The sequence below is a fragment of the Charadrius vociferus genome, unplaced genomic scaffold, assembly GCF_000708025.1.
Source record: "Charadrius vociferus isolate BGI_N301 unplaced genomic scaffold, ASM70802v2 scaffold545, whole genome shotgun sequence".
NCBI lineage: Eukaryota > Metazoa > Chordata > Aves > Charadriiformes > Charadriidae > Charadrius > Charadrius vociferus.
Genome location: NW_009648590.1, coordinates 784,335 through 804,727, shown reverse-complemented (window position 1 = coordinate 804,727; position 20,393 = coordinate 784,335). Strand labels below are relative to the sequence as shown.

The 20,393-nt window shown below is 39.6% G+C and overlaps 2 protein-coding genes across 2 annotated transcripts in view; one reads left to right on the top strand and one right to left on the bottom strand.

Annotated features, from left to right (window-relative positions):
* The window catches only part of AVL9 (AVL9 homolog (S. cerevisiase)), a 36,772-nt gene extending 30,862 nt beyond the window's left edge, over positions 1-5,910 (top strand). The window contains exons 15-17 of the mRNA XM_009886213.1: positions 74-127; positions 2,169-2,257; positions 5,287-5,910. Coding sequence (XP_009884515.1) covers positions 74-127; positions 2,169-2,257; positions 5,287-5,381 — 238 coding nt within the window. The 3' untranslated portion in view covers positions 5,382-5,910. The remainder of the gene's footprint in view (positions 1-73; positions 128-2,168; positions 2,258-5,286) is intronic.
* Positions 5,911-14,063: 8,153 nt separating this feature from the next.
* On the bottom strand, positions 14,064-20,393 carry KBTBD2 (kelch repeat and BTB (POZ) domain containing 2). Its single transcript, XM_009886204.1, has 3 exons — positions 20,224-20,393; positions 17,223-17,388; positions 14,064-16,782 (listed from the first exon to the last, which is right to left on the bottom strand). Exons 1-3 carry the CDS (start codon positions 20,391-20,393, stop codon positions 15,247-15,249), a joined length of 1,872 nt encoding a protein of 623 aa, XP_009884506.1. The 3' UTR covers positions 14,064-15,246.

Here is a 20,393-nt window from a genome sequence, read left to right as displayed (position 1 = left end):
CTAATAATTGTGTGATACGGATTCATTGTGAAAAAATAAATAATGTTTTCTTGTGTTTTTCCTGCTCTTCTAGCCACCCATTCCAGGGACAGTACTCTGTATCAGATGTTAAGTTAAGATTGTCACAGTAAGTATGTAGTACTTTAATTTGTATTTTTAAGTGTGGTCAAATATGAACAACTGTATAACTGTTGCTATGATTAACTAAATGAAATAATGATTTAAATTGACCATGTACATGAAACTATACTCAACATTCTATTGCAAAATATCACCACATCTAAAGATGGAACATATGTCTGAAATAGGGAAAAACAGTGCTAATGTACTATTTTGTGTGGGACTTTGCATAATAGAGCACTGATTTTTTTGCAATTACAAGGCTTTTGTATATTTATTTTTAAATTGTAAACTAAAGCTGTTAAAAGTTTCATCAGTTTTTTTTCTCTATGTTCACTTTAGGTCTCATTGTTAGGAGAAAACGTTTTTTTAAATTAGCTGTTTTTTTAATACAGCATTGCTCTAAAACTCTTAAAGTTCACTGTATGTGTACTGAGACGTGGTTCAGTTTATTCAATTTAGAAGTTGAAAATGAGTTTTACATAATCTCTTATTGCACCAAACTCAACTGAACTTAAAGTTGATTGCAGCTCTTATCTGTAGTATTCAAGCCTAAAACTCAGTGGTGTTTGCTATTCCCATAGCTCTTCGGCTCTAACTGAAGCCAGAATTCAGTCTTGGACTTGCAGTTAACTACTACTACTTGCTTATGCACCAAGCAAAACAGATTGTTTTCTTGCTTAGCTATGTTGACCATAAAACATCAAGAGACTGGTTCTTTAAGATGCCTGTAAATGAGCAATACATACGTGCTGCTGATTCTGCACCTGCCTTGACTGTAGACCCTTATTTTCAGTACACTGTGAGTAGACCTAAAACACATGCTAACATACAAGAACAGCTGGAGGAATAAAAAGGTTCAGACTTCAGCCCGCTGAATCTTTTTGTTGCTTTTGCTGACCAATGACAGATTAAATTCCGTGATGGAGATTGCGAATGCAAATGAATCAGGATTTATCTCAAGGTAATTGCCTTCAATAAGGTGCATGCTGATAGCAGCTCTTATTATTAATGGATGGTCTTTGTAGAAAGACTTAATTTGAAAGATGTGGAGGTGCCTATAATCTTTTTCTTGTCCTATTTTTGTGTAGTGTAGATATTAACTCTTCCTAATCTTTTTCTTGTCCTATTTTTGTGTTGGAAAGTGAAGATATTAACTCTTCTAAGAAGCCTGAAATGAATGTAAAAGGACCAGTAGTTCTTAGAGTGTCTCTAATAATAAATATTTTTACAACAGTGCCTTTTTTCTCCAGATGCAACTTTGCTATCAGATACTCATCAAAATTACTTGCTTTTACAAACTGAGCCTAAACTTATTGTTGGTGTGCTCCTTTCTGCTTTTTGCATCTACACTGAAGATTGTGAAAGTAGAAAAAGAATGTGGCATGGTGTGTTGTTAAGTTTTACATAAATGGGTTTGCAAAGCCTGAAACGTGGACTTGAATGTTACGGTTTAAAACTAAATGAGATTATTTTCAAGTGATTACACTTGTGCAATAGAAGTGATTGCTTTTATGCTTTCCTCTCCAAATGACGGTAGTATCTGTCGTCTTTTTGCATTTCTTCAACAAAAGCATGAGTGTAAACTGTATTTGATCAAAAATTTAATCTTGGAGCAAGATACAAAGTAAACCCTATTTAGAAAAAAGAATAATGTCTGATCAGTGAAGCTATTTTGTTTAAAGCTTATATATTAGGGCTAAAACTTCTCAAAACTACTGCAAGTCTGATCGTGTAATTTAGATCATAACTGCATTTTTGTAAACATCTAAGAAAGGTATAAAGTGTGTTGTATAAGAATGAATCACTGAGCATTTTGATTCCTGTCTTGCTGACAGTGTCTTTTCTCCTCTGAGAAGCGTTCCAAACTGATCTGTGTGGATAAGGTGCATGCAGGAATTATGGGCTTGATCATATATATAAAAAACTATATATATGTATGCTATGTGAACCTGTGTGTGCATTGATATGTTTTAACTATGTATTTTATTTACACCTAGAAGTAGTAAGTCAGTCAACTAACAGTCTTCAGTATGTCTCTTGTTTAGCTCTGTGCAAAACAGTGAACGTGGAAAAAAGATTGGAAACGTGATGGCTTCTACTAGCCGAAATGTTGTACAAACAGGAAAAGCTGTAGGTAAGAAATTTATTTAAAAGCAGCTTGCACCTAAGCCATATCTTTTTTTGAAGAAGCATCCCTATATCTCAGTTATATTTTTTTTTTTGTGTGTGCTTTATAACATACATACAAAACAGAAGCAACATTTTTGAGAGGCAAAGCTGCTGATTGATGCCCTGTATATTGTGTAATAGTGGAAAGAGAAGCAGCTAGACAAAGAAATTAGTGTGAATTGCTTTTCCAGTGTGGGGTGGAGATGAACGTGGGGAGAGATGTTCAGGTAAAAGCTTTCATGTAGTCTGGAAATGCTTAGAACACACCACCAGCTTCTGCACTGAGCTATTCTCAGACACTGTTGTGGGTTTTTAGACACTGTTGTGGGTGTCTATTACAGGCCACCTGATCCGGATGGGGAAGTTGATGAGGCCTTCTACAGACAGGTGAGAATCGCCTCACAATCACAGGCCTTGGTTCTCATGGGGGACTTCAACTACCCTGATAGCTGCTGGGAAGGCCACACAACAGGGCACGTACAGTCCAGGAGGTTCCTCCAGTGCATTGCTGATAACTTTTTGACTCAGGTGGTGGAGGAGCCCACAAGGAGAGGTGCTCTGCTGGACCTAGTACTGACAAACTAAGAGGGACTGGTGGAGGATGGAATGCTGTCAGGGTATGCAGGGAGGAAACAAGGAAAGCCAAGGCAGCCTTGGAATTGAACCTGGCGAGGGATGTCAAGGCCAACAGGAAGGGTTTCTTTAAGTATATAGGAGACAAAAGGAAAACTAGGGAAAATGTGGGCCCGTTGTTGAATGAGACAGGTGCTGTGGTGACGGATGATGCAGAGAAGGCGGAGTTGCTAAATGCCTTCTTTGCTTCTGTCTTCACTGTTCGGGCCAGTCCTTGTGAGACCCCGACTTTGCAGGTAACAGAGAAAGTCTGGGGGAAACAAGACTATCCCTTGGTTGACAAGGAGCACGTTAAAGATCAGTTAGATAAATTGGATATACATAAATCCATGGGGCCTGATGGGATGCACCCTCGTGTGCTGAGGGAGCTGGGGGAAGTCATTGCTGGGCCTCTCTCCATTATCTTTGAAAGGTCCTGGAGGACAGGTGAGGTGCCTGAGGACTGGAGGATAGCCAATGTCACTCCAGTCTTCAAAAAGGGCAGGAAGGATGACCCGGGAAACTACAGGCCGGTCAGCCTCACCTCCATCCCTGGGAAGATGATGGAGCAGCTTGTTCTGGGAGTCATCTCAAAGCACCTGGATGAAAAGAAGATTATCAGAAGTAGTCAACATGGATTCACCAAGGGGAAGTCATGTCTGACTAATCTGATAGCCTTCTATGACAAAGTAACTAGATGGGTGGATGAGGGGAGGGCAGTGGATGTTGTCTACCTTGACTTTGGCAAGGCTTTCGACACTGTCTCCCACATCATCCTCACAGGAAAGCTTAGGAAGTGTGGCTTAGATGAATGGACAGTGAGGTGGATTGAGAACTGGCTTACAGATAGAGCTCAGAGGGTTGTGGTTAGTGGCGCAGAGTCTAGTTGGAGGTTAGTAACAAGTGGTGTCCCTCAGGGGTCAGTACTGGGCCCAGTTTTGTTCAACATATTCATCAATGATCTGGATGAAGGGATAGAGTGTACCATCAGCAAGTTTGCTGATGACACAAAACTGGGAGGAGTGGCTGACACGCCAGAAGGCTGTGCTGCCTTACAGCGTGACCTCGCCAGGCTGGAGAGTTGGGCAGAAAGAAACCTTATGAAGTTCAACAAGGGTAAGTGTAGGGTACTGCACCTGGGGAGGAATAACCCCATGCACCAGTACAGGTTGGGGGCTGAACTCCTGGAGAGCAGCTCTGTGGAGAGGGACCTGGGAGTCCTGGTGGACAACAGGATGACCATGAGCCAGCAATGTGCCCTGGCGGCCAAGAAGGCGAATGGCATCCTGGGGTGCATCAAGAAGAGTGTGGCCAGCAGGTGGAGAGAGATCATCCTCCCCCTCTACTCTGCCCTGGTGAGGCCACATCTGGAGTATTGTGTCCAGTTCTGAGCTCCCCAGTTCAAGAAGGACAGGGAACTGCTGGAGAGGGTCCAGCAAAGGGCTACAAAGATGATTAGGGGATCGGAACATCTCTCATATGAGGAAAGGCTGAGGGACTTGGATCTTTTTAGTCTGGAGAAAAGAAGACTGAGGGGGATCTTATTAATGCTTATAAATACTTAAAGGGAGGATGCCAGGGGGATGGGAACAGTCTTTTTTCAGTGGGGCCCAGTGATAGGACAAGAGGTAATGGGCACAAACAAATAAAGGAAGTTCCATCTTAACATAAGGAGGACCTTCTTTACTTTGAGGGTAGTGGAGCAGTGGCACAGGCTGCCCAGAGAGGTTGTGGAGTCTCCCACTCTGGAGACATTCAAAACCCGCCTGGACGCCATCCTATGCAACTGCTGTAGGTGACGCTGCTCTGGAGGGGGGGTTGGACTAGGTGATCTCCAGAGGTCCCTTCCAACCCTGACCATTCTGTGATTCTGTGAAACTATCCAGAGCTGGTTGAAGTCAGGGGAAGACCTTGTGTCAGTTTCTGCAGGTTTTGCAACAGCGTGTAATTTTCTGGAGAAGCACTTGTTGCACTGGGACAGGGGCAACATCACGTTGTCATCTTGCAGTGCAAGATAATAAGAGTTCACCCATTGAAGAATCTGTTGGTTGTTCTGCGGTACCTTTGCCAAAAACTGTTTAGCTTACGCTTGTATTCCATTGGAGTCTTTCTACTCTTTTTGCTGCTGTACACTCTGGCAAGGAGCGCCTTTTCGCCCCAAGTCTAGCAAAGCCTTCCAGGGCAAAGGAGAGCGCAGGCCATTTCTGCTGAGCTACTGTGTTCAAGTTCTTTGTATTTTGTGACCCAGACTCTGGACTTGAATTATAAATCCCAAATTGGACAACTGGTTGTGTGATTTATTTTTTATTTATTTTTTTTGGTAGTAGCTTAGTAATGATAACACTACACTATTGACCTTCTTTCTTTTGTTTTGTAATGCAGGTCAATCAGTTGGAGGAGCCTTCACAAGTGCAAAATCAGCTATGTCATCGTGGTTTTCCACTTTTACGCAGTCAACCCAAAGCCTTGGGGACTAAATGATGGTTTTGCACAACGCTGCTGAATATTTCAGGTGCAATGCTTTCTCTGAGCTGTAAAAAGACCACTCCAAAACATAGGAGTGGAGATTTAACTACCCAGGACCAAAACAAGATATATGTTGCTTGCAAGCAGATGTGGAATGTTATCATTCAGTTTCACTAGAAGTATAGAAGAATGGTGAGTGTCTCCGTACAATGGGATGGCATTTGCAGTATATTGGTTGTATTTAAAATGACTACTTTTCTTTAAAACTGAGCCTTTATAAAGACATTAGCAAACAGGGCTTGTTGCAAGCCAAACGTGTTTGACTTTAGATTTGTACATTTTCTTGGATGTTGAAAATATTTATGTAAACTAGTTATATTTTTCAATCCAAACAGCCAAATGTTTGTGGATTCTTGTTAGAAGTAAGCAGAGTATAAATACTGATTCCTCTTGCAAGTTGGATTTGAGAGCATCTCTGCAAAAAGTATACGGTAAAAACCCTTAAAGGGTTCTAAGCCAGGTGGAACTGTACCGCTTCCACCTGCAAACTGAAATTGGCAGGGCGCGGAGTAAGACTATGGCTGACTTAAGGGTTTTTTTTTCCTTTCTCCTCTCTAGCCATGAACAGTCGTTTGCATTAACCTGTCTCTAGCTCCTTGTGTTCCCAAATCTGTGCAACAGTTGCGAAATCAGTATTTTCTTGATGTTATGCAGTAGGCCTTCATAACTTTCCATATGTTCTGGCTGTGTTTTTACCCTGGGATGTGAATGGGATCCCTGTTGGAGAGATCTCTTCAGGAAAAGTATTACAAAACAATTCTCCCAAATTGGGATTGAATCATGAACAGTTTTGTGAGGTCTTGCTCTATTATGATGTAATTACACTATCAATGTAGTTACATACATAGGAATACAAGGTACTAAAAATGCTTAAAACTAGCACAGTAGCAAACTCTGCTTTTTTTCGTGGGCTGGTTGTTTTGGGTTTGTTTGGTTTTTGCCAGTAAAGTTATGAAGACGCTTCCAAACGAAAATCAGCTATATTGATTTTCTGTGTCGACTCAGGGAACGTTCTGTTTGGATAACTACTTTTTTCATATGAAAAGCAACACTAGAATTGAGAGAGTAACTGAAATGGCTCGGTTCGTATCCTTGTGTGAAGAAATGCCATAGTTTATATGAAAAGGTGTGGCATAATGCTGTATTTTGTATGTAACATGCATATAGTGTCTTCTGTATGCAGTATGTAATGCAGGAAACTTCCTACGTTTCCTGATTCTGAGAGAGATTATTTCCTATTTCTTGCTACGTGTGTGCCTCTATATGCCTTCTAGCATCCCCACATAATCACTGTTAGCACCTCCTACATTACATTATCCAATGTTTCAACTTGCTGTAGTAAAAGGCTCTTAGTTTATTGCCTCATCAGTATCAGTCAGCATTTTGCCATGTTCTTTTCCGGGGCCAAGATTTCAAGTCATGGTTATTTCTTCTGTTCCTCAAATAAAATACAGAAACTGTACAAGAGATGAACAAGAAGGTTTGAATGTAATTTGTTTTAAGAAATTAAGTTCTAATTTCTTTAGGTGCATTTGAAAAGCTAATAGAAAAGTCACACTTGTATCACATAGTTACTGTGCAACAAGGTAGTTTTCAGTTTTCTTGCTTCAAACAGCATTTTGGAAAGACAGGGTCTGGTTTAAAGCCTTCGTTAATTTTTTCCAGGAGAAACTATCTAGAATGGCCATGGAAAACCTGAGAGTATACAGCTAGTTTGAGTAGTTTCCTTGGAGAAGTGCAAAAAAGGACCCTAAAGATCTACTAACCTACTGCTTCTGACATACAAGTAAAATGTATCTATAGAACTGCAACTGTTGCTCCTGATCTCTGTGTGTATTTGTGCATCTCCTAAAACTTCTGATGTCTTTTCTGTTTTATTCCACAACTCTCTAATAGATATTTATATCTTTTCAAAGACTAAGTAATACGCGATATGCAGGAAGAGCTCTGGTGAAATAAGACTAGGGCTGCATTTATTCGTGATGAGTCTAGAGCTTTCTGATTCAGCATGCAGATAAGAAAATAATCAAAAATAATCCCTTGCTTTTGTGAAATGGCAAACATATTATCTGCTGTCTGGGATTTAAGTGGTCAGGCTTCATGTTTTAATGAAGACTGAATAAAGTTGCCTAAAGGATTTAAGCACCTATAAAACTAATTTGAGCAATTTAAGGCACACTAGGTAAACTTAGTCTTAGGAGCTGACAATGTGAGTTCTAGGAGCCAGGCAAGTGGTTGGTATTTACGTGTACAAGGTATAGAAACAGGACCTTCAAGGATCCCTTTTCAATATCCTTGTCTTTGTCACCTCCTCACCTGAGTTTCTTCTGTAGAATTCTCCCATGCCCCAAATTTGTATAGCTGATTTGTCAGCTCTCTGCATTCCCCTTACTCCCACAGACGCCCTTGCTGGCCCAGGGATATTAGAAAGCTGACTTTTTTTTCTTCTTTTTTTGAGGGGGGTGGGTAAATTGATCTGAGGACAGACAGAATGACGTGCCCCCTGCAGTGCTAAGCTGATGCACGGCTGCTTGCTGCTTTGTACAGGGACTCTGATACTTCACAGTATTTCTCTTATGGGGAAGAAGACGACCAGACAGATCTTTCTCTGCAGCCTCTTTCCCCGCTGTCCCAGCTGTCTCTGTTGTGGAGCCAAACATACAACCTGGTTAAGAGTATTTTCCTTTCTCTACAAATGATAGAATAAGAAACTTGTATTCATTTTCAATCTCTTTAAGAACTGGCATGCTGCTAGCAAGTTGGACTGTGATTTAAACTCGTACAGTGATTAAGACTCATGCTGCAGCGGGTGGAGATGAAGTCATCTTCGTGATATGTGGTCTTCATTTGCACATATGCTTGCTCTTTGACATTTGCTTAAACTTACTTTTGGGCTGTAGGAAGGCGTGTAGCCACTGAGGTTCATCTAAGCTCACCTATTCTGGTTCTTAATTTAATGGTTGTAACCTCTTTAGTTAAATCTAACGCAAATGCAAGTTATTTTCCTCCCCTCTGTTTTAAAATTTCCAGTGCAAGCATTATTACTTATTCAGAAAGATTTAGGCAGTCAACTTCCATTTCAAAGACCCTGACATCCGTGTCTGCACTGCAAGAAACACTTGAGTCCTAAATGAATTGGTGACAGTGCCTCTAATGAGTCAACTGTGAAGCTGTTGTTAGAGCTCTGTCATGATGTATGTGGCAAAGGTATTTCTGGCTGTTAACGTACAGCCTGAACTAACTTACAGGTAATACAATAGCGCACCTCTCAACTTTCTGGCGTCAAAGGCACCAACCTCTGTTTTTTGTACGTGCCAGCGTTTGAGGAACTGCCTATTGAGCACAGATGTAAGTCCCCAAAACCCCACGAGACTTAAGTATTGCTGACTTAATATTTCATTCGACTACAATGTTCAGCACTTTTCATCAATCATTTTCATGTCATAACCTTAATTCCTGTGCACATCTGACACTGGTTTCCTCAAATACCACAACGTAATTATCAATTTTAGATCAGTGTTCCAGTACATTGCACTTGTTTGACCTTGTACATCTGTTCTAAGCACCTTTGTAATTAAATTTAGTATTTTGCCTAAACGAACTTGAGTTCCATAGAAATTATTACTAAGCAGAGAGACTAATGTGGCAGTATTTAATTGTAAAACTGAAGGTGTGAATGCAGTTTTTAAACATAGAAACTGTTGCTTGATAATTGAACATAAAAGTAATGTATTTGGTTTTTCTTGTGCTGCTTGAAAAATAAATACATCCAGCCTGTTAAAAGCTCTGCCTGCTCAAAAAGCTGTATTATTTTAAGAAATTATTCCCACTAGAAGACACTTGCAGACATCTGGTTTTGATATTGCTAGCTGCTTGTAGTACACTGGCAGTCTTTTTGAAATTTGTCTTCCATTTAAACTGATTGTGGATGTTGCTTTTGCAACTTTAGGACAAAAGGATCCTCTAGTGTGACTTTTATTCCCTATTGAGTACTGATGATTGTGAATTGGTTAAAGTCTTCAGTAGGTCGCAGCCCTCTCTTACATCAGTAAGAACTCTAGGTACAACTGTGAAATTTTGATCTAGGTTTAGCTTCAAAATAGTACGTAGTTCACGTGGGTTGTGACATCTAGTCAAAACCAGGATGTTGAATAAATTAATCTGCTGCACATCCAGCTCTCTGCTATAGTGAGCTATTTTAAATCTTTAAAACTTCTATTCCAACTGTTGCTGTACTTAGCTGAGAATGATTTGGTAAATTGCTGTTTTTCCAGTAGGAGGAAATTAACTGCCTTGAATAACATTCAGAGGTGAGTTGGATGGAGCTTATGTCTAGAAAACGGTTGCAATTCTCTAAAATTTGTTAGAATTTTTCAGACCATATGCAAGTAGTTGTGCAAACACACTGAAAGTTAAATTTACGTCATGTTTTTTATGCAGTGTAATTTTACTTTCTTGCAGGTGTTTAGTTTTCATTAAAAAGGGCAACGTGGCGAGTATTCATTAAAGGCAGAATCACTACATTATTGTAATATGATTAAAGATGTATGACAAATTGCTTCACGGTGTTTTGAGTCTTTAATACTATAGTACAGGAGAGACTGAAAAAAGCAGGCACAGAGCTTTAGTTCTGTGGTGTTTCTGGTCTTGATTCCACTCTTTATTTAGCATTATAAGTAGTATTTGGATTCATTAAAAAAAAAAAAAAAAAAAACAAAAAAAAACACCACAGAGATGGATCACTTCTATTAGGGTCAGTTAAACTGTGAATCTTGTTGGGATTACTTTATTCTCCATAAACTGACATCATATGTGTGAACAACATCTCTATGCAGATGGCTTAATTTTGGTTGTGATGGAACTTATAAGTCTAGCTGTCTTCTTGAGACCTGTATAGGTTCAAAATTGCCTAGTCATACATTGCTCCTCTTGTAATACTGCATTCCAAAATCAACTGACAGAAAAAAAGGTTATTTTTTGTCACTTCCCTGCCTGAATTTTCTGACAAATACTGATGAAAGCACAATTACTATTTGCCTCAACAGTAGCAGACGGCACCTACAAAATCCTCTTTTCTTGTCTTAATCTAGATCACCAAGAAAGTACCAGTGCTATCTAGATCAGGTGAGCATAAAGAAAATCAAGTAAGAATGTTTAGACTGAAGGAAGAACAGTTATCTAAAGTAAGTCAGATGTAGACGTATTTTGTTATCTTAAAAACAGCGTGGGAAATAACATCACTTGCACACTCTATGAAACAGATGGAAAATCCTGAGGCGGCAAACTCAGCTGGTCTCTTATCTCTGAATTCAGAGGCTATGAAATGCACACAGAAATACAGCGGAGAATTTATAAGTGCAGACGTACGAGAGAGTGGCAAAAAACAGCACTGAGCTTAATGTATTGTCTAATACTACCTGTGGTTACTTACCTTTGCTGCTCTTAATAAAGTGTGTGTATATGTGGTTTGATGTGTCAAAGAGCTGGCCGAAGAGTATGTCCACTCTTCAATAGAGTTAAATTAGCTAGCCGTACCTCTTGCACTTTCTAAATAAAATGCCAGCGTAAAGATTTAGCTTGATGTTTAGCGCATAATCTGAACAGCCTTTAAGGTCTACGTTGCATCGCTACCTTTTCAGTACCGTTTATTGTCTTGTTTACTGCCTCTTGGATCATATTAATGTAGTAGAGGTGCCTTAGAGTGCATGTGTGTACTCAGTGCAATTTACTATTTTAAGAGAAGAAGTCACGTAATGCTTCAGGTGACCAGTCACACTTCAGCACTTCAGTAATGGTGTATGTACAATGCTTAAACCCTTTCTTTGCTGAAACAAAGGTATCTAGTTTCACAAGTTAGACCAGGCTACAGAAGAGCTGTATGTTTTTGCAGCAGGAGGGGAGAAAAGCAGAGACGCTGTTAGTACTCTGTTTCACCTTTGTGCCTGTCCCGTCTTCTCCATCAGTCGTTTCTTCCATGTCAAAGTTTCTGTAACTTGGTACTGACACAGGCCTTGCGCTCACCTGCTGGTTCAGGCTGGTTTACCAACCTCTTCCATACTGGAACGTGTGTGAAGATGTACAGATTTTGTATAGACTGCCTCCCGGCATCATGAGTGATCCCTGCGTTTTAGTCAGTCTGCTAATACCCCTCCTCCAGGCTATAAGCTCTATGAGTAAGAACTTTGCCTTGCTGAATTGTACTCACGATAAACATTGTAGGAGGGAGATATTTTAAATAATTCTGGAGTGGAACTAAACAGAACTTTGTCTGACTAATAGGTTGAGCATGAAGCAGAAAGAAACTGGTTTTAAGGGTGAGCCTGCTTCAGAGTCTGCCTAAATTAAAGCTCCTTTCATGTAGGAATCCAGATCCCAAAAGAGAAAACAATTTGAAGGTAGCTGTAAATGGGAAACAGAGGAGGAAGAACATTAGCCTGCTAATAAATTCAGTGGTCTGCAGGTTTGTCCACAGGTCCTTAGCTGCACTGCAATGGGGCAGGTGCTAGTGCATCTTAACAGAAACTTAGAAAAGTGAAATGTTGTGAAAAGCAGTGCTTCAAACCAGGCAGTGCTTTAAATCTTTTTTTAAAAATCATCTTTGGCATTTTATCAAATGACTTTCCCCCCAAAATAACTATCCACCTGATCCTCTTCTCTGTAAAGCTTGACACAGTTTGCTGCCCTACATCTGACTATTCCCTTTAGAACAAAAATTAAACTTGCAATTAGGTATGCATTTAAACAAGTGTAAAAATGAGTGGCTGCACTAAAATCTTTTTATTACGTCACTATGAAGGACTAACTTAAAGTAGTTTTACCAGAAAAGAAGCAAACTTCTTGCAAATAAGGCAGAGCTCAAGGACATACAAAGTTGATTCACTAAAACATGTACATAAACACTTAAAAATGTGTATGTAGATGTACTTCAAAGCCAATTACAGGTTGAATAGGGTAGTATTAGGCTGAAGCTTTGTAGTAAGATACTAGTTTATAACTCTGCAAAGGCTTTAATCATATTTGCTCTATTTATGAAATGAGAACTGCATTTTTTTTTCAGCTGTTGTCATTGTTCCTGCAGAAGTCTCTCTAATTCTACCACCAGTGACCATTTCCAGGCACATGACAACGCTTTGCCTGCAGTTTCCTTCTCGAATTATGTAAGGAAAGAATTTAGACTTGAGAAATAGCATTTGCCGGCTGTGTTTGCCTTTGGGGTTGAATACTGACTGCAGCAACTAGTTGTGTAAGTGAACCAATAGTAAGTATGTCTTTAACAGAGTCGCTAGGTAGCTGTTCACCACTTGACTAGCCTTTAAGTACTGTATTATTAATAGTAAATTAATTTTAAATAAGGTACTACATCATTAGACCATATAAAAAATGCAGATAATATTTTGAAACAATATAAAAAATGCAGACCAGCAGGAAGTAATGTAGACCATCTGTATTTTAAAAGATGTTCCTAAATGGATAAAATCAAGGACAGTTCTTCCAGGTTCTGAGGGGCCACTGCAATTTAGTCACCTATTTCCTATTCAGATTTACTCCCCCCTGCCCCTTTAGTAGTAAATTATGCATAAGATTTTAAACTCAAGTTGAAAGTTGTCAGTGACACAACCACCCCACTGTGCTCCTTCACTAGCTATAGATCATCTGCACTTGAAGAACACAGGCTTGTCCTAAAGCCTAATGCAGCCCAATACCATAGGCTGAAGGGACAATGACCCACAAAACTAAGCAGTTACTGGCTGGAGTTACTAGGATACCACTCATGTTTTTGCTGGAGGTATGTGATTTTCCAAATTGCATTATAAAGCAGTATCGTTGGTTTTCTTTTAACGTATACTCACTCAAACAGGCTCACAGCTGTATGTCCCAGGCTACATGAAAGCAGTATGAACAGAGCTATCAGTAGGATACCCTGTCACTTCTCCCCTCTTATCTAAGCACTTCAGGTGTTTAAAAAAAAAAAAAAAGTTCATGTAACGGTAAATACAAACATGTTATGTCACCATCATAAAAAAATTAGTAGCTTGCCTTTTTCTGTTGGAGCCATCATTTTTCTGGATCCCAAAAATCCCTACGTGGCACAAAATGCCAAAGCATTAGAAAGAGTTTTATATAAGGCACATTTCTTACCTACAGGCCCTTTCCCAGTCAAAACCTCTAATAATTGTACAAGACAAAACTTTGCAAATCCACTTTTGAGACCTAGCCACAAAAACCTATAGGTGTCATCTTTGTTGAAAGCTGTAATTGTATTTACTGGAGTAAGAAACAGAATTAAGGAAAGCCAGTGACAGTTGGGATGACTGAAAATAGGTCTCCTACTTTCTGAGCTTACAGAAAAGATTCCACATTACCTCCTTACTGCCTGTCCCATGATTGGAGAAGTGCTGATTTACAGAAATCATAGTGGGGATTCATGTTCTATATAATCCTCGCTTTGACTTGAGTTTCTAATTTCCAGCTTTCACTGACCAGTAAGCACAGTCAACAAGTGTACTTGTCTCCAGGCTTTTCACAGCTTAACTAGTTCAAGTTGCTTTCAACAATCTACTTGCTAGAAGTGTGCCTGTGGTGGGCAGGCATCATAACTGTATCTACTTCAACGAGAAAGCACGCTCAAATTTGTTGGATTCAGTCTTTTTTAATAAATTAATGTCATTCAAAATACAGTGCCAGAACATGATGCAGCTGAACATGCTAGTAAAGTTTGTCATGAAGCACCTGTGTTCATGTTAGATTGGCGGCGCCCCGCTACTGCTAGTGGTTCCTGGGATTAATGCCAGAGCAGCACTAGTCATCTGCTCTCCTGCACACAGAGCACAGGATATTCCTGAACAGTTTGCTTCCCCCCCCAAAAGTAAAAAACCTGATAGCTAAGGGATATCTATACACAATCACACTACAGTAATGCTTGTTATTAAATTAACAGAAAATAAAGACCTGGTTAATCCACACTAAAACTTTGCTTTACAATGGAAAAATACATCAGCAGCAGGAAGTAATATACATGAGCCAATGTTACTGTAATACAGAATGTGGAGACATTTACTGATTAAAGCTCCACATAGACCCGCACTATGAGGGCTGACAATTCCTATTGCAAGCCCAGCAACTTAAGTCCACACCTGGTAAACTACCAGCTGCTTGGAAGACCTGTATTCTAAATAGACAGGTATAAGTTAGTGAAAATAGTATACATGCACCTAATAATACAGCTTGACTGAACCTGCAGTCGTTTTGCCCTGCATGTTACCATACAATGGAAGATCTACCCTTCCTACCACAGGTAGATCCATGGGATTTGTTTCTTTTTCTTTTAATGGCATTACTATACCAACATGGATATTAGTATTAAGGAAGTGCAGCACAGTCCTTTAATTAGGCCACACTGACAATTATGTAACTAGCGCTTAAGTAGAATATCCAGAAGTAGTTCAAATATAACTGGAAGATACTTTCGAAAGAGTTGTGACATTATCCTAGAAACAGTAACTACTTTTTTCTGAAGCTAATTTTCCTGAACCGAGACTTCATAGAACTAGAAATTAATTCTTTAGACAACTCAGATGCTTAAGCTCATGATATACATATATGTTTCTCAATTATCAGATAATAGTATTTCAGATTATGGAAGCCTATCTGCTCATTTCACTGATTCATACTGAATGGCGGCAAGTGTTAGGTAGGGCATAAAAATACAACTCATGAAAGACAGGTCTGACATTTCTGTTTCCAGACCTGTTCTTTCACAACTATTTATTTCACGGTAACTGAGCACAGAATCAGTTGTGCAGTCTCATTTGGGAGCTATACAGGTGGTAAAGTAACCATCTCCCCATCCAGCTCAAATTCATCAGCTCCATCTGGTGAGAAGAGATACGTTGGAGGTTTCCATGGGGACTCTTCAAGGCAAGATGGATACAGCTTTCCTACAGTGCACCGGAAGTCTTTCCCCAAGTCCCACAGCACACGTTCCGATATGTGCTGTCTTAGAAACCAGCGATCAAGTTCCAGGTCATATTGATAGGTGGCATACTTCGCTCTCTCGTTCATGTGGGTTTCTCGTATAAAGACACATAAAGAATTAGAGATGACAACGGCTCTAACACATGGGTCAGAATACCGCTTGGCAGGGATATTGGCTGCCATTCTCCATTCATTTTTATTCACATCATAGATTTCCACAGTTACGGAAGACCCATCTACAGTACTGCTTGGGAGTCTTATACCGGAATTGCTGGCAATATGCAGTCCTCCGATATAGAATATTTTATCACCAAAAGCAGCAGCTGAAGCAAAACATCTACTTGTTTGTCGCATAGCCATTTCTACCCAAGCATCTGACCGGGGAAAATAACAGTACATCAAGTTGTGTGCCATTACATAAATGCAGTTGTGAACTGCTACTGCTGTGCTCCATTGCCACGCGCAAGGCAACGGGCTTACCATGGTCCACTCATCTTTCTCAGTATCGTATCTCTCCACCGTTCTCCTGTTGAGTTCTCCACCAACGCTGTCTCCTCCAATTGCATAGATGTATCCTTCACAGCAGACCAGGGATGGCTTTATACGAACAAAGAGCATCGGTGTCTTTGGAAACCAAGTGTTTTGCTGTGCATCAAACCAGTAAAAGCAATTCACAGTTCTGAAGGCAGCCTGAAGTTTGCTGCTTTTACTGTGATTGGTTTTTGTGTTTTTCAGAGGAACTTGCCCACCTGCTATATAGATATCATTATCGGGAGTTACCAGTGTCCCAACCTTATGCAAGTCAGCAGGAGGGTTGCAGAGTTTGTAAACTTTTTCTGCCTGGGGGCTATAACAGACAGAAGAATAAAGACTACCAGGATTTTCAGCAGCAGCTTCAATGAATATCATCATCTCCTCTTTCGTCATACCAAGTCTGGGTTTGAAAAACTTGGGCATTGATTTGTACAGTCCTTGTACTACCACTGATTTATCATTAGGTGGCAAGCCTTGAAACCAGGCTCTCTGTGTCACTTCTGAAAGTGCATCGATTCGGATTTGGCTAAGAACAGAGGACAAATACTGTGATCGTGATTCTGTGTTGTACTCCAGCCATAACATAGCAGCTTCACGAACTGTCTCCTCCTTTTCCACATTTAAATTGTCGCTGCTTAAAATATCTATCAGTAGATCATGTGACAGTTGCATGAAAGCCTCCTGGTGGTACACAGCTGTGAACTTGTGCTCTACCATTCTTTTAGCACTCTGTTTTAACTCTTCACAGCTGAAGAGATCAGCAAAACTTAATAGACGCACACAATTTTCTGCATTAATTTTTTTGATTAAGTATTCTCTACACCGTTGTAACACATCATCTACCTGTAATGCAAAGAAACACACAAAGTGTTACTGCATACAATTTATTCCTTCACATACCAGCAGCAGGTAAAAGGTACCTGCATTTAGTGTTGAATGCCAGAGTTTAGGCCTGGAATACTATATGTACACAAAAATACAGCAGTGACTTACTCCACTGATTCATACAGATCAAGTACATCACATGATTATGTTTGCCTGACAAACTAATTATCTAAGTATTAGAAGTGCACTGCTTTACTTCCATCCCTCCACAGGGTCCTTAAAGCAAGGAGGGATGGGTATATGAAACATACCTGGCAAGCAACTGCTGTCTAGACTGAGGAAACTCAACAGGAGCATTTTGAAATGACTAAACAGAGAAGACTATTTAACAAGATAATCTCAGAACCATTTTTTTCTTTAAGTGCAGTTATTTCATACTCAAAATAAAACACTCCTACCTGTAAGAAGCAGGCAGTTTCATAAAGCTGTTCTACTGTGCTGTCGCTTATTGCCAAGTTACCCGTGTATGCGTAAGTTATGATAATTTGTAAAGTGGCTGCATCCACATTCCTCAGGTGTACATGTGTTTGTTTACTTTCACTTAGCCCACTCATGAACATGGCTCTGAAGAGAAATACACATATTAAGACAAGGATCAACACTAAGTACAGTAATCCGAAAGTCACTTATCACCTGTGAGCCTTCAGTGATTACACTTCAAAAGGTGAACAATACAGGTGTTTAGTATTTACCTTAGGCTACCATCAAATATTTAAGATAAAGCACTTATACAGAACATTCAAACAGTACCATCAGCGTCTTCTGTAGAAATATTTTATATTTACACAAACTCTTTTGTGTTAATCAGCAGAGAACTCTATAGTGATTTTAGAGTTTTAATGACGAAATTTAAAACTTTTTCTATGTCAGGTGACGATAAGAGGGAAGAAACATCCCCCAGAAATGACTGTTGAAACATACACAGATTTTAGATTCTAAAACAAAAGCAGCAGATTTATGCAATGGGCTGAGCTAATTCATGTCAAAAACCACGCTCCTCTGGGAGCTCAGAAAAATGGAGCAAGGACTAGCCCTCCATGAAGTATTTCTTATGTACCATTCACAATACTGCGGAGTAAACTTCAAGTCTGTAGACAAAAATCAATTACAGAAAAAACTATCACACTTGGTCTGAAAAAAAAAACCAAACACCACCAACAAAAAAAAAGTATTTCCATTAGATCTTTTTGAAGAAGTAGAAAGGCAATTTAAGAAAGGGCTAGTTTCCATAATGCTTTATATACTTCTTGCCCATTCTGATTTTTTAATTGCAACACAGTTAAGAACTAATTGGATTCTAGTATTTCAGGTACTTGCCGATTTTCTTAAAAGTGGAGGCCATTGATTTAAGAGTTTTGTATCAATTCAGGTTTGGCATTTGTGGTTGTATTCAAAATTCAGCTCAAGCCGAATTTTTGTTTATTTCTAATTTATATTTGTTTGGGGCTTTTTAGGAAACCAGATATGAGAGAGGTTAGAAGTGACGGTGGGTGCACCCTGCAGTCCTGCCTCCAGCTGGAGGTGAGGGGACATGGAGATACACTCCCTAAGCCAAGTCATTCCAAGAAGCATCTGATACCAAGACAGTGCCCCACCACCATTCCCTCCTGCCCCATCCCTATCTTCTGAGCTTCTTAACTCAGGGCAACTGGCATTTTAGCAGGGATCACTGACTCGCCAACTGTGTATCAACTTGCCATGCAGCTTTTTAAAGGTAAGACAGTACAAGTGCCAGCAGAGACTCTTCTTCCTAGAAAGGAAGAGGTAGCTGTTAGAGAATCTGGCTCTAGAGCATGCTTACACACTGCTGAGTGGCCTGTGCTGGAGCTGGGTTGCCACAGCACGGTGTTCAAGCACAAAGATGGAAGGTGCGCTGGCTGCAGTCGTACACAATGTCTGGATCACGCTAAGAGATGCTTTTCTGTTCTTCCCCCACAGCCTCCTTGAGGGCTATCAATTTTTCATAATAAAGCTAAATTTAGAAAGCTGAGCATCCTTTTGTAAACCAAGTAGAGAAGAAAAACAGAACATGACAAAACCACAAGCTTGATACTTCTTTTAACCAGTGCCAAAACCTCATTCCATAAATAATAAACAAACACATAGCAATAAGAGATCTGACTGCATATTCTAATGCAGCACACTGCGTGGACTCGTGACAGCTTTCCAACCTTATGATTAGCCACCCACATTAGATCTGGTCACATTTCCAGTGGCTGTTATTTTATAGACTATTGGAACTATGTCATCTGCAGAAGGCCAACAGCAATAATCATTATCTAGTGATCACACAGTAGTTGTTGCTAAAAATTGTAACAGACTCATCTGAGATGAAAAAATCAAGAGAAAACCCAGCAGCTACAAAAACTTATGTGAAAGTAATAAATTAATCCTCAAATAGTTCCCTACAATAGAAGTTACCCTCTATATTCTGTACAAGAAAGCAGACAAAATACAGAAAACATTTTAGAAGTCTTCTGTATAGCCAGCCCATCTCAACAAGAAAACAGAATTTGTGAACCTTCCCTTGATTAAATGGGAAAGAAAAGCTATAATCCCTCCACAATGCATCAGGAAGGCAAAACATACATGGATGTCACCAAGACTAGTTTCAAGATTCAAAATTCCTTCCAGACAAGCAGATTAATTATACTGTGTTGCCAACAAAAAATGATTAATCACTGCAGACCATTCAGTGCCTCATCTTCTAAGATGTAATATGAAGGTATCTGCAAAAAGTAGTAGGACTCGACATATCTTATTAATAAAAAAGACAAAAAAACAGGACACCTGGGAAGCAGGAGCTACTGATTTAGAAATTGCAACAGCACCTCGGGGAGGCGGGGGGCGCCAACACAAAACCAAAACACACCCCCACAGAAAAAAAAAAAACCTGTTGCATTGCAGCTAGACTCTCAGGCAAGAGAAGAGTTTCTGGATTCTTTGCTGAGTAGAAAAAAACAAGTGATTCCAAAAACGTGGCTGTAAACTCGCACAGCAATCTCTACTTTTAGCGGAGGCTTCTGCTAAAAAACTACAAATAATAAACCTGACAATGGAAATCCCATAGCCAAGTCTTGATAATCCCTTGCTACCCTACCATGGGAAATAAGAAAGATTAAATATTTACAGGTTTCAATATGAAGAATAAAAAATTTACTAATTATATAATATATATAACCCCCCCGCTTAATCTAAAAGCTACAGTACCTATCCAGAGTAAATCACAAGATGCTGCAAAATTTATTTTACTCTTTTGGTATTGGAAAGTTTTTTTACTTACTTCACAGATCTTTTAAGACTCTCTGCAACACATTAATTGTTAATCAATTAATAGTACACTCAAAAACAGGTATCACAGATTTTCTAGAATTAACAGATCCTGCTTTGAATACTTACCTGAAATACGAGCTGCACGTTGCAAGAACCATCTTATGGCAGGGAAATTCAGTGCCCTCAACAATCAACACTATGTCAGTTAGCAACTGCTGTTCATAAAAGAATTTTAACTGCTCCAGCAAGGATACAGCATACTCGGTATTTATCTGCCTCTCGTCCTGGGTAGACAT